General features: G+C 41.6%; 1 protein-coding gene across 1 annotated transcript in view; it reads right to left on the minus strand.

Annotated features, from left to right (window-relative positions):
- The window catches only part of GLIPR1 (GLI pathogenesis related 1), a 46,656-nt gene that overhangs the window by 17,334 nt on the left and 15,959 nt on the right, over window positions 1-13,363 (minus strand). The window contains exon 2 of the mRNA XM_046646182.1: window positions 472-874. Coding sequence (XP_046502138.1) covers window positions 472-645 — 174 coding nt within the window. The 5' untranslated portion in view covers window positions 646-874. The remainder of the gene's footprint in view (window positions 1-471; window positions 875-13,363) is intronic.

Genomic DNA, 13,363 nt, shown 5'->3' on the forward strand with positions numbered 1-13,363 from the left:
GTTTCACATACTTTATGTAATCTGCTAACCACGGTAGCGCCTATCCTAAGCAGCTCAGAAAGTCAGACCAGCTCAAAGCCACAGAGCTGAAATTCAAACCGAGACTGACTGAACCAAAATCCTGTCCTCTCCCAGATGCCATGCTGCCGTCCTGAGAAGTCCATGCTCTGCCCACAATGAAAACAGTAAACTTAGAGAACAAACAAACAGAAAACCTCACAAAAATTAACAGAGGAGAAAAGGAAAGTAAAAGCTACCTAAGAACAGCAAAAGGAAGTGTTCAACAAGAGAAGTAAAATGCACTTGTCGAGATTGCTGTTAACAAGAGTTGAGCAGACAGTACGAAACTGGCCGCGCTTGACCACAGATTGTGTTACTGTACACTCAGGATTCCCAAGGATTACCTCCCAAATCAATACCGCTTAGTTGTTTTTGACTGACTTATGCCACAAATACGGATATTTTCCTTACCATGTATAGCATGTCACTGGCCGTTGGCTGCACCTCTGATCGGAACTTGTTGTGCATTCGAACACACTCTTTGATGAAATCTTCATCCTTGATATCTGGCAAAGTATCTGCTGGAGATGAATAACTGGAGACTAAAGAAACCATCCAGGCTGTCACAGCAAGTGTGACTCGCATGCTCAGTCTGCCTGGCCCGGAGCCCTGGATGCTGGAATCCAGAGCCACCGCAGGTCTGGGAGTGGGCGCGTCTCTCCGTTTTACCAATCACAGCTGACCTCAGCTTTGAGAAAACAAAAAGCAGAATGGGAACTCCTCCCCGTTTGAAGAAATGGGTTTCTCCATATATGGTCTGCAGCTCTTTTGTGCTCTTAACCCTGTCTTTGCAGTGGTTCTCGTTGAACGGCACCTATTGCAGCACAGATTTTTAAAAGACTTTGTCAGACTTTCTTTTGGGTTGGGGGATATTGCCAAAGGAAATTCTGGAATCTCCAGAAATAACAATCTCAATTTTTACAGAGGTTCTGGTGGTTAAATAAAAACATATCTCTTACTTCCATAAATGTCTTGCAAAATGCTTTTTAAAAATTTTTTCTAGAGTCCTATCAGCACACAGTGGTTGGAATATCTGGTTAACATCATAACTTGACCTGGAACTCATCACAGTGGTGGATGCGGTGTGTGCACCCATGGGCAAGAGGAGGCAAAGAGAGAGACAACAGTGGAAAGATCATTGGTCTCAATTCCAGATTTTAGTTCAAGCTCTGTTTCTAACTAGCGGTAAGACCTTGGACAAGTTACCAAACTCTCCAGCCCTCAGCTGCCTATTCACTGCGTGAGGCCTTCTCTATCCCCTTAATTGGGAGAGTTGGGGAGAGGAGCAAATGAACTAGCTAATATACTAATTCAACACAAATTAAATTCCTGCTCTGCCTACTCAGTTTAGTAACAGGAGATAAAAACCTAGTCTCTGTCCTCAAGGAGCTTGCAGTTAAGAGCTGTGAGATGGCAGTGACAAAGACAGGGTGAGCTGAAGATGTGGATGGAGGAGAGCGGAGGGGACTAAAGACACACAGGAGAGAGTGCTGAACCCATTCTGGGAAGGGCAGAGGCGGTTTCCCACATGTGGCAGGGAGGTCTGCACTGAGCTGGAATCAGAGAGGTGTTGATCAAGTGAAAAGGGATGCAGAGATGAAGGGAATTAGTGGAACAGGAACTGCATATCTAGTTGAGAAGCTGGAAACACCGTGTCGTGGCAAGACTAAAGCACCACGGCACGCTGCTTCTCCCCATAGAGATGGTCTTCAAGAATTGCTTATGGCTAGTAGGAAACACGGTACCTGGTTTCATGGAATTTAGAATCCAAATGGTGCCCTCATGCCAGTCGGCGAGAGAGGTAAGAGTCGGCCCAGAGAGACTTCTGGATTCTGCCAGTGATTTGGATTTTATCACAAAGGTTTGAGGAAGTGATGGGGGTGCTTTTTAGCTGTAGGTGGAATGTGATCTAGTTTTAGAAAACACCAGATTTTTAGAAAATCAAGAGATACAGAGAATGGAAAGGGGTGAGGGAAGTATTTCTAATGGAAACTCTTAAAAAGTAAAGAAACATTACAGAAGCATAAGGTGGAATTATTGTTGTCACACACACACAAAATAACCTCACAAAATACTCATATATAATTTCAGATTTTGTCCAGGCTGCCTAATTTGTACTAGCATTCCTTTCCATTATATTGACCCAGGATAAGCATCTCCTTGTCTGGGGCTCAGAGGCAACCTTTGGATCAAGGTAGCAGCAATCAACAGTGAGGCCTTCTCCCAGCTTGAGGTGGAAACCAGGCCTGGGGCCTGCTTCCCATTTTCTTCTGGGTCTCTTTGAGCTAGTCTGTCCAGGTTTTGAAAACAAGAAAAACGAGACCTCGCACACAAGGAAATTCAGTGACATTTTGTGGTTGCTTGAGCAATCCCCATGGTACACATACAACTTCCAGAAAACACATTATCTTAGCATTGAAATGAATGCATCAATTTTTTCCCTCTCATTTCCAGAAAATAAAAAGCAAAAGGGAAAGTCTACCATTACTGAGACCATTTTTACATTATTATTCATAGTAATTTAGCTCCTTAGAGCTATCACCCTCAAACTTCTTAATTCACACCTCGTTTCCACCACAAAAGCCCTCAGAAGTAGTTTGCTCAGAACAACAAGACTTCTGCCTGGAAGCACAGGCAAGCCTTCAGTGCTTCCTGAAGGCTCACCACTTTGCTGAGTCTTTCCTATCCTTAGGCTGAGTCTTCACCATGGATTCCTTCAAAAATACGTGTGTGTGTTAAACACTGAAAACAAATCTGTCTTTCTTATCTCTGAATGGTGGCATTTTAGATTTTTTTACTTTCTTTTTTATTCTTTCTGTATTGTTTACATTTTTTTTACAGTGAGCATATACTATCTTTTATAATCAGAAAATAAGCTAAAACTATTTTTACTTTGGAGAAGCATGGGATCTTTATAACCATGCACAAATTACCACATATAAACAGCCGATAAACCCATGCACAGATAAAACACTAAAGGAATATTGGTACACCAGTGTTGATGCAAGTAACTAATACTCAATCTACAGATTAAAAATGGGGTGAGTTTATTACATGAGCCAGTTCCGAGGACTATAGCCCAGGAGAGCGACCTCCGCCAGGGAAGAAAGCACTTGGAGAAGCAAGGCGTACAGCATGGTTATATACCGTTTTGGAACAAGGAACATACGGCAAATACGGCAGGAGTACTTTTTTTCTTTTTACTACAGTCACAAGATGTTTTGCCACATACAGCAGGTCAGTCCCACTCTGGCTTCTGGGAAGGAATGCTTATCTTTAGAGAAATGCTGATGCTGGAGGGTGGCATTCATCCCTACCTTTAAACGCAACCTTCTCTGCTTTGGGATGCCCTAGCTGTTTAAAGCAGATGTACAGTGCATGCTTGACAGGCCACGTCAGACCATTCTGGAGAAACAAGGTCAGGCTGCCTCAGTTTTAACCCAGACGGCTTCCTCACGTACACTAACCTTTCCGTTGCTTTCCATCTATTCCACCACCAGGATTAACTGCAGTTATCAATGGATGGTGGGGCGCATTCCTCTATCCCAGTGTGTTTCACTGAAGGGCTTCATAAAAAGCAACAGTTTGTGCAGCTGCAGATAACTGTCTGTATTGTATGGCAAAATCTCAGCCTTGCTCTACTGTTCTAGACACGTCCTTTTAGATACATGATTATCTAAAACATGATTATCTTACAAGCAATAAGGTACCTTTCTTATGTCTTGGGGAGAAATGATGTAGAATTCCCTATATCTCTATATATCCCTCTCTGATTAGATTCTGTAAATATTTAGGCTCCAAAAGGCTTTAGTCACATTTACATTGAAGATGGGGGTGGGCGGGATGGGATGGACAACAGTTAGGGGTCCAGAAAGGGAGAAGGATTCTAATATTTATCAGTGAAACCTCAGCACAGCACTGTTACATCGTGTGTGACAACGCTCCTCCAATCACAATAACTGGGTATGAGACAGTTTCACGTATGCCAGTGTGCACACATTAACTCGAGTCTACACTCTAGGAACACAGTGCTGAGGTACTCTGATCAGGAGTCCGCACTCCAAAGCAGGTCTCAGCACGTAAGATCTGGTTATGGAAATTGACACTAGAGAGTTTGTTAATTAAAGTAGGGATGTTAAAGAATAATTTCCACTGATGAAATGAGTATGTTCAGGGTGGATGGTTTGTAGGAAGACTGAACATGCCCCCCGCCACCGCATGAATGAAGCAGCGCAGCCGCCAAGCGCGGCTCTCTAGAGACCTCTCACAGAGGCCTCGGGCGACAGGCCCTGACTTCGGACCTGGCCAGTCCTGGCTGCGGAATGTGTGCTGAGTGAGCCTCTCACACGAGCGCATGGTTGGAGAGGTAGGGGCAAAGCAGGGCTGCTTTTATAACTGCTGGCCAATGGATGTTTAGACGCTGAGCAGAATTTGTCCAAGGCTTGCTGTCACAGTAGCATACCATCAGATATGAGGCTGTGGGGGAGGGGAGACGAGCCTTTGCCTGACCCAGCTCCAACTGCGCGAGGCTACCTGTATTTCCGCATATTTAGTGGCCCCCGGCCGCTGGGCCCACGCTGGTTCAGCCAGCCCCAGCGAGGTTTCTTCACTTCCCCTCTCTCCGGCTTTCACAATAACTGTGTGAGATCTACATTATTATCCCTGTTTTACAGACGACAATATTGAGAAAAAAATAAGTTAAACAACTGGACCAAGAGCATGACTCTAGTAAGATATCAACACAGGGTCTGTCTGATTGCAAATCCTGCTTGTAGTCGTTAAGAGCACAAGTCCTCTGAACTGTCTGGGTTCAGACCCAGTCCTGTGTGCTGCTGTGTCACTTTGGGCCCTTGACTTCTCTGGGCCTTGGCTTCCTTGTCTCTAAAACTGGGATAATAATAGTATCTACTTCATTGCACTGATAAGAAATTATTTGTAAAAAAAGCTTAGAAAGTGCCTGACACACAGTAAGTACGATATATATGAACTATTATTATTACTTCCCTTTTATTACCCTAGGTATGCATACACTCTTCTATAGGTCCAACTGAGACTATCTTTAACCTAGAACATTTTCATATTTTACAGCATTACATTTAGATAATTGTTAGAAAAAATGTATCTTGACAGTATAAAAATTATTGATGTAGATTCACAATGGATTTTGATGTGAATTATTCAGACTGGTATTAGATTTGTTTCTTAATAGATTCTTTATCTTGTGATTTTTCATGCCACTGCATTTGATATTCATTTGCACAGTCTAAATAAATTATTTATTTTCCTAGTTTTAGAAATGGATGGACTGAGTTATGCATAATGATATTTTATAATTAGTTTTTAAACATTTTATTACTGGGCAACAAGGTATGAGTGTTTTAAAGATTTCAAATATAGAGTGTCCAATTAACCTTTTAGAACTTATGCTAATTCATACTTCCATCATCACCATATAGGCACTGAGACCATATATTATCTTAAACATTCGAACTGTGTGTGTATATGTAGATGGTTGTGCATATTGTCAAACAGAACCAGAGCTTTAACTAGCTAAAGCAGTAAAAATAGATTTTATTCAGAAACTATTGCAATAGGGGAAAAGAGACCTCAGTATACAACTAGGCTCAATTCCGAATACAATAAAGACAGCTGGGGATTTACAGCCAAGGAGCAGAGTTGGGGTGGGAGGGTGTTGGTGGGTGGAAAATTGCTGAGAGCAGGCCAGAGTGCTCAGATGTCACGGGCTGGGGATGAGGAATCTGAGTAGATTTTGAGAGTGATCAGACGTCAAGGGTGGGAGAGAGTCTCTCTAATCTGACTTAGCAGGATTCTTGCTAAACCTGGGCTCTGCAGATCTGGCAAGACTGACGCCTAGGTCAAGAACACAGCTTGGAGATGTCTGACCGAAGCGTGCTCAAGGAGAGTGTCTCGGAAATACGCATATTCAAGTACTTCCTGTTTTCTCCCCCCTTCGCTTGCTAGATTCTAGTTTATCACTTCCTAACTTTAGCTGACATTGAGGCTTAGTTTTTCCAAAGAGGAAGGAAACCACAGTGGAACTTCTCAATTTTGCCTTTGACTTGTTGTATGGGATAACAAGAGAGACAGCACCCAAACCAAATTTATGAGCACTGGGATAAATTCTGTTCATACTTAAGCAGATTAGTTGTTTTTGAAAATATAAATTCAAAGATAATGTTAACATCAGAATTGAGTAACATACATCTCTAAACTCTTAAACACGGCTACATTTGTCTTTCTATAGATATTTCTAAAAACTTTGTTTAGCATGGATAAGTTTCAGCAAAAAATAATTTTCTGAAGGTTCAAATCTTCTTGTTGCATTTTTTCATCTGACAAAAGTCCAAATATGAGTTAACTGGAGTTCAGCATAAAGATCTGCCTGGTGCTCCCTTTTCTGTTCCTCTATGGAGCAATGCTGTTCTGATTTGCATAATGCAAGCGAGGAGTCCTTACTGTGCACCCCCTCCAGCTCCTCCAGGACCTCTCTGCTGGAGCGACCTCAGAGTGATTCATACGCTTCAGCAGTTATGCTACAGGCTCTCGGTAGCTGAGCAAGGATCTTTGTACAAACCGCAAAGCGTCTGTAGAAAATCAGTTGAGAGCTGGTGTGCAGTTGCCATAGCAACAAGCCTTCACCTTCTGCCCAAGACAGGGGAAGCCTAACATTCTATGTGGGACTATTCCACTTACTTGGAGGGCAGCTATCTGCTGCCAGTTCACTCTCGTCCATTCACAAGACAGAGATCCATGACCACTGGCTTTCTATTTTCCATGGCATGGTATAGCATGGCCCGGCATGTCCTTAGTTAATGTTTAATTCATTGTGATTCTGGAAAGTATGTATCATATCTACATTTTTGATGAGGAAATTGAGGATCAGCATTAAGTAATTTGCTCAAGTTCACACAGTAAATGAAAGGAGTAAATTAAACTCAGGGTTATCTCTCTCACACAATGACTTACACACCTTCGTGGGCATTAGAATGTCCACACCGTAACAACCCACCACTGCTTTTAATCAGCTCTCCCCAGTATTTCTGGGGGATGGCCAAAGTTTAAGAACCACTATTTTATATCATGCTGCTTCTCTTTGCCTTGATGACGTCTTATCCCCAGCAAAGTGCTTAGGCTGAAGGCCCTCATTCACTCTCATTCACTGTGTCTTAGGATGTTAGGACCAAAATTCTCCCAACTGCTGTTTCTAGACCATTGCTATACAGCCTGTCCTCAGTATGCTTCTCTGAGGTGTACGACTATTTATTTACACCAACTTCCACTCTTACCATCGTCATCCTCAGACCTCCCCTACAAGGCCTAAAGACTTGAGCCTTGGTCCGTGGTCCTTGTCTCCATTGGAATTTTCTAACACTGTGCCCAAAAACTTCTTTAACCAACTCTTACCTCACGGATTTAACAAATCATTCGCATAGACATATCTGGGCCTTGCCAACTGAGTCGCTCTACTTCCAAACTCCACCCGGACTGGCTCTACCTCCGAATTCCTACTCTTGGGCCACGATCTCCTCCCTCCCACCTCTCAAGCACTGGCACTGTGTCTGCTCCTAAATCTGCTCTCCACATTCATGGTGATTCACAGGCTTCTCATCTTCTTATTCTCTCAGCCATCACCCCCCCCCCCCATTTCAACCTGTTTTCATTTCTTCTATCTAGCCTAGGCACCAATAATCAAAAATCACAAATGTGTTCACATTAGCACCTTCAATCCTTAGGGTCTCCCTGTGAGCTAGCTCAGCCAATCTTTAATCAAAGAATGTTTGTTGTTTTAGTTTCTACTAAGTACAGCTACAGAAAATAGGAAAACTATGATAATGGGCACCATCACATTGCTTATTGCTCAGCAACATTTCAAATCAGATCTACCTTCATTTTGAGAAATGGTTTATCCAAACCTTTTGCAATCCTCAAGCTACCTACCCACTCTGAGATCTGGTCTCCTGTAAGCTTCTCAGCAAGCATTAAATGCCAGGTTCTTCTGCAACTCAGTGTTTCTGTTCCTTTTGACCCATGTCATTTTCTTACTTCTTTCTCTGTCAAACTCCTACTCACCCTGTAAGGCCCAACTCAAACTTTGCCTTTTCTGTGTTGCATTTTCTGACTCCCCTAAGCATCCCTTTTCCTCAGTTCCCCTATATTTCCTTTACATACATGTCTTTCTTTCCCACTAAACAATGAGGAAGAAGCAGTCTGTCTTCATTATACTACCTCCTACATTCTTTCCCTGTGCCTTAGACTTCTCAGGCTGCTAGAACAAAATATCACAGATGGGGTGGGTTAAAAAACAGAGCTGTATCTCTCACAGCTCTGAGACTGGAACATCCCACCACCTAGGGGCTGGGTGATTTGGTTCCTGGAGAGGCCCTCTTCCTGGCTTGCACAGGCCCACCTTCTTGGTCTGTCCTCATATGGTGAAGAGAGAAAGAGAGAGCTCTGGTCTCTTCCTTTTCGTATAAGGACACTAATGCCATCATGGCGGCTCTACCTTCAGGACCTCATCTAAACCTAATCACTTCCCAAAGGCCCCACTTCCTAACACCAACACCTTGGAGGTTAGGGTTTCAACACAGCAGTTTGGAGGGGACACAAACACTCAGCCAATATGCCCTCTACTTCAGAATCCCCACCTAAAATCACTTTAAGTAAAGAGAAGCCTACTTGGATATTGGATGAGATGTGCTCCAGCATCAAGGCACTTGCAAGAGCTCAGCCTTTAAATCTGTGCTGTCCAGTGTCATAGCCACTAACCATGTGGGGCTGTGGAGCCCTCAGAATGCGGCTAGTCTAAATTGAGGTGTGCTCTAAATGTAACATAGATACCACATTTTAAAGACTTGGTATGAAACAAAGGATGTTAAATATCTCCTTAATACTTTTAATATTGATTACATGTTGAAATGATATTATTTTGGATATGTTGAATTAAATAAGCTCTATTATTAAAATTAATTTCATCTGCTTCTTTTTACTTTCTTAATGTAGTTAAATTTTAAGAAAATTTAAAATAATATGTGTGGCTTGCATTATATTTCTATTAGATCATGCTGTTTTAAATAAATGATCCACGACATTCAGTATGAATAGAGTGACTAACAGAAGTATAAATTGATAGAGTTTAGGAATATTTTCAACTAGGAACTTTGTGCATAAGCCTGTACTTACAAGAATATTCTATTTTTTATAATTCTCCAAATTATATAGTACATTCATTCTTATCAATATGAGATTAGAATTAGAAAGAAAGTGGTGATGATTCTACCCTGCCTCATTATCAGAAGACTCTATAGATTGTGTCCTAACATATTCTTGTATAAATTTAAAATATAAGCATTCTCATTATCCAAGTATTCACATTCAATGCACCACAGTTACAAGGTGGCATGGGGCAGCTAACGCAGTCATAACACACACACACACACACACACACACACACACACACACACACACTCGTTAATAAACATATATAATTACTTCTAATTCAAACATTCCTATTCTCTTGTCACTAATACCTAATCCTTGGAGGAAGTGTCATTATGTTTGTAGTTCTCTTGCTAATTCTGCAATGCTGTCAACACCCTACAGTACAAGGCAAATGCCATAGAATAAATCAATTGCAATGTGAGACTGCAATTCTTGCAAAAGATTCAGGATTTCAGGAGTTTATTCAAAAGCTGCTAACAAATAAAATGCTGGCCAGCATTCAATCAGTTAATATTTGAAGGAGAACAAATAAACAAAATAATGACTCCATTAGTCCTTAAAAAGAGACTGATTTGGGGAAGTGATGTCAGCAACATGGCAGAGTGAGCTATTCCCTTTGGCTCTCCTCCTTTGAAGTACAACTAAATGGACATTCATTGACCAATGGAGGATGCCCACACAGCACAACAGGATGCCTGAGAGGTCCATGCAGGTATACATCCAAAGGTAGATGAACTGGACCCCCAGGAAGTAGTAGAGATGGGTGAGCACTCCCCTACCATTCCTCGGCAGCCCTGTGCATGTGCACAAATGCTCTCCCACCCGGTGGAAGCACCCATAGTGCCACTGTGGCCCTGCAAGTGGGAACATGCCTCAGCTTGCCTGTAAGAAGAGGTGGTGGCAGATCTGAGCCTGCGCAAAATGCCTTCCCAGCTGGCAGGAGTGCCCATTGTGCCACTGCGATCCCAATGAGTGGCCCTGGCTCAGACCTCACAAAGAAGCCCTGCCCACCAAGCACAGCAGCTGGCACAACCATAACAAGAGGTGGCAGCAGATCTGTGTTTGCATGCATGAATGCTTTCCTGGCCAGTGGGAGTGACCATAGTGCCACTGTGGCCCCACAAGTGGGAACGCACCTCAGCCCAGCTGTAATAAGAGGTGGCAGCAGCCCTGAGCCCACACATGAATGCTTTCTCAGCTGGCAGGAATTCCCATTGTACCCACACAACTTCCAGCAGATGGGTGGGACCAAAAACACAGCTCCTGCTTCATCCCAGTGGTAGCAGGTGAAATCTGTGAACTGATACTACCACAAATGCACCAGCAAAGGATTAGTTCATCAAAAATCATGAGAAACTACAGCAACAATTCAGAGCAGAAGGAAAATGACAAGTCTCCAGAAACCAACCCTGAAGGCACAGAAGTTTACAATCTAAATGACAGAGAATTCAAAATAGCTGTCATAAAGAAACTCAATAAGTTGCAAGAAAACTCAGAAAGAGAGTTCACTGAGCTCAGGAATAAAATTAATGAGAAGAAGGAATAGTTCACCAAAGAGATTGAACCTATAAAAAAAACCAAGGAGATATTCTGGATATGAAGAACACAATTAATGAGATAAAAAATAATCTAGAATCCTTAAAAAATAGAGCTAACGTTATGGAGGAAAGAATTAGTGATTTAGAGGACATAAATATAACAATGCTTCAGGTAGCGGAGGAAAGAGAACTAAGATTTTTAAAGATTTTACTTTTCCTTTTTCTCCCCATAGCCCCCCGGTACATAGTTGTATATTTTTAGTTGTGGGGCCTTCTAGTTGTGGCATGTGGGATGCTGCCTCAGCATTGCTCAATGAGCGGTGCCATGTCTGCACCCAAGATTCGAACCGGCAAAACCCTGGGCTGCTGAAGTGGAGTGTGCGAACTTAACCACTGAGCCATGGGGCCAGCCCCAGAACTAAGAGTTTTAAAAAATGAAGACATTCTTTGAGAAATATCTGACTCAATTAGGAAAAGCAACATAAGAATTATAGGTATTCCAGAGGGAGAAGTGAGGAAGAAAGGAGCAGAGAACTTGTTGAAAGAAATAATAGCTGAGAACTTCCCAAACCTGGGGAAGTAACTGGACTTACAACTACATGAAGCCAATAGAACTCCTAATTACATCAATGCAAAAAGGCCTTCTCCAAGGCATATAATAGTAAAAGTGGCAAAAGTCTACAACAAAGAAAAAATATTAAGGGCAGCTAGGCAGAAGAAAATAACCTACAAAAGAACCCCTATTGGGCTTTCAGAGGATTTCTTGGCAGAAACTGTACAGGCTAGGAGAGAATGGAATGATATACTCAAAATACAGAAAGACAAAAACTTTCAGTCAAGAATACTCTATCCAGGGAAACTATCCTTCAGATACGATAGAGAAAAAAAAGCTTTCCCAGATAAACAAAAGCAGAGGGAGTTCATCACCACGAGACCTGCCCTACAAGAAATGATTAAGGATGCCCTCATACCTGAAACAAAAAGGCAAAGGTCTACAAAGCTATGAACAAGGAGATAAAGAGAGAGGTAAAATAAGAAAACTGCAGTTCTCTTTCACGACAGGGTAGCAAATATTCAATTATAACTAAAAGATAAAGGAAAGGAAAGCATCAAAAGTAACTATAAACACTTCAACTTAGTCACAAACTGACAATACAAAACAGAATAATTTGTGACAACAATAATTCAGAAGAAGAAGAGGAAAGGGATGAAACCTGACTAGACTAATAAAGATAAGAGGCTTTGAGAAAATGGACTATCTCATCTATGAGATATTTTATACAAACCTCACGGTAACCACTAAACAAAAAATCAGAGCAGGGGACAGCCCCATGGCCAAGTGGGTAGGTTCACGTGCTCTGCTTTAGTGGCCCGGGGTTTTGCTGGTTTGAATCCTGGGCGCAGACATGGCACCACTCATCAAGCCATGCTGAGGTGGCACCCCACATGCCACAACTGGAAGGACCCATAACTAAAAATACACAAGTATGTACTGGGGGCTTTGAGGAGAAAAATAAAATCTTTAAAAAAAAATCAGAGCAAAGCCACAATTCATAAATAGTGAGAAAACCACCACAGAAAACTGCCAAATTGAAATGGCAGTCTGAAATAAAAGACAAGAAAAACAATGGAAATATAGAACAACTGGAAAACAAGAGATAAAATGGCAGTATAAGCCCTCATATATCAATAATCACTCTAAATGTAAATAGATTGAATTCTCCAATCAAAAGACACCGAGTAGCTGGATGGATTAAAAAACAAGACCCAACAATATGCTGCCTCCAGGAAACACATCTCAGCTCTAAATACAAGCATAGGCTCAGAGCGAAAGGTTGGAAGATGATACTCCCAGAAAGTGGCAAACAAAAGAAGCAGGTGTTGCTACACTTCTACCAGACAAAGCACACTTCAAGATAAAAAAGACAATGAGAGACAAAGAGGGACAGTATATAATGATAAAAGGGACTTTCCACCAAGAGGACATAATACTTATGAATATATATGCACCTAACACAGGAGCACCAAAGTATATAAAGCAACTATTAACAGATCTATAGGGAGAAATTAATAGCAACACAATAAGAATAGTGGACCTCAACACCCTAGCTACATCAATGGATAGATCATCCAGATGGAAAGTCAACAAGGAAACAGTGGATTTAAATGAAACACTTAATCAGATGGACTTAACATATATAGTGCATTCCATCCAAAAACAGCAGAATACACATTCTTGTCTAGTGCACATGGAATATTCTCAAAAATAGACCATATGTTGGGAAACAAGGCAAGTCTCAATAAATTTTAGAAGATTGAAATCATATAGAGCATCTTTTCTGACCACAATGCTATAAAACTAGAAATCAACTACAAGAAAAAAGCTGGGAAAGTCCCAAATATGTGGAGACTAAACAACATGCTACTGAACACCACTGAATCAATTAAAAAATCAAAGGAGAAATTAAAAAATACCTGGAGACAAAAGAAAATGAAAATGCAACATACCAACTCTTATGGGATGC

The sequence above is a fragment of the Equus quagga genome, chromosome 19 (assembly GCF_021613505.1).
Source record: "Equus quagga isolate Etosha38 chromosome 19, UCLA_HA_Equagga_1.0, whole genome shotgun sequence".
NCBI lineage: Eukaryota > Metazoa > Chordata > Mammalia > Perissodactyla > Equidae > Equus > Equus quagga.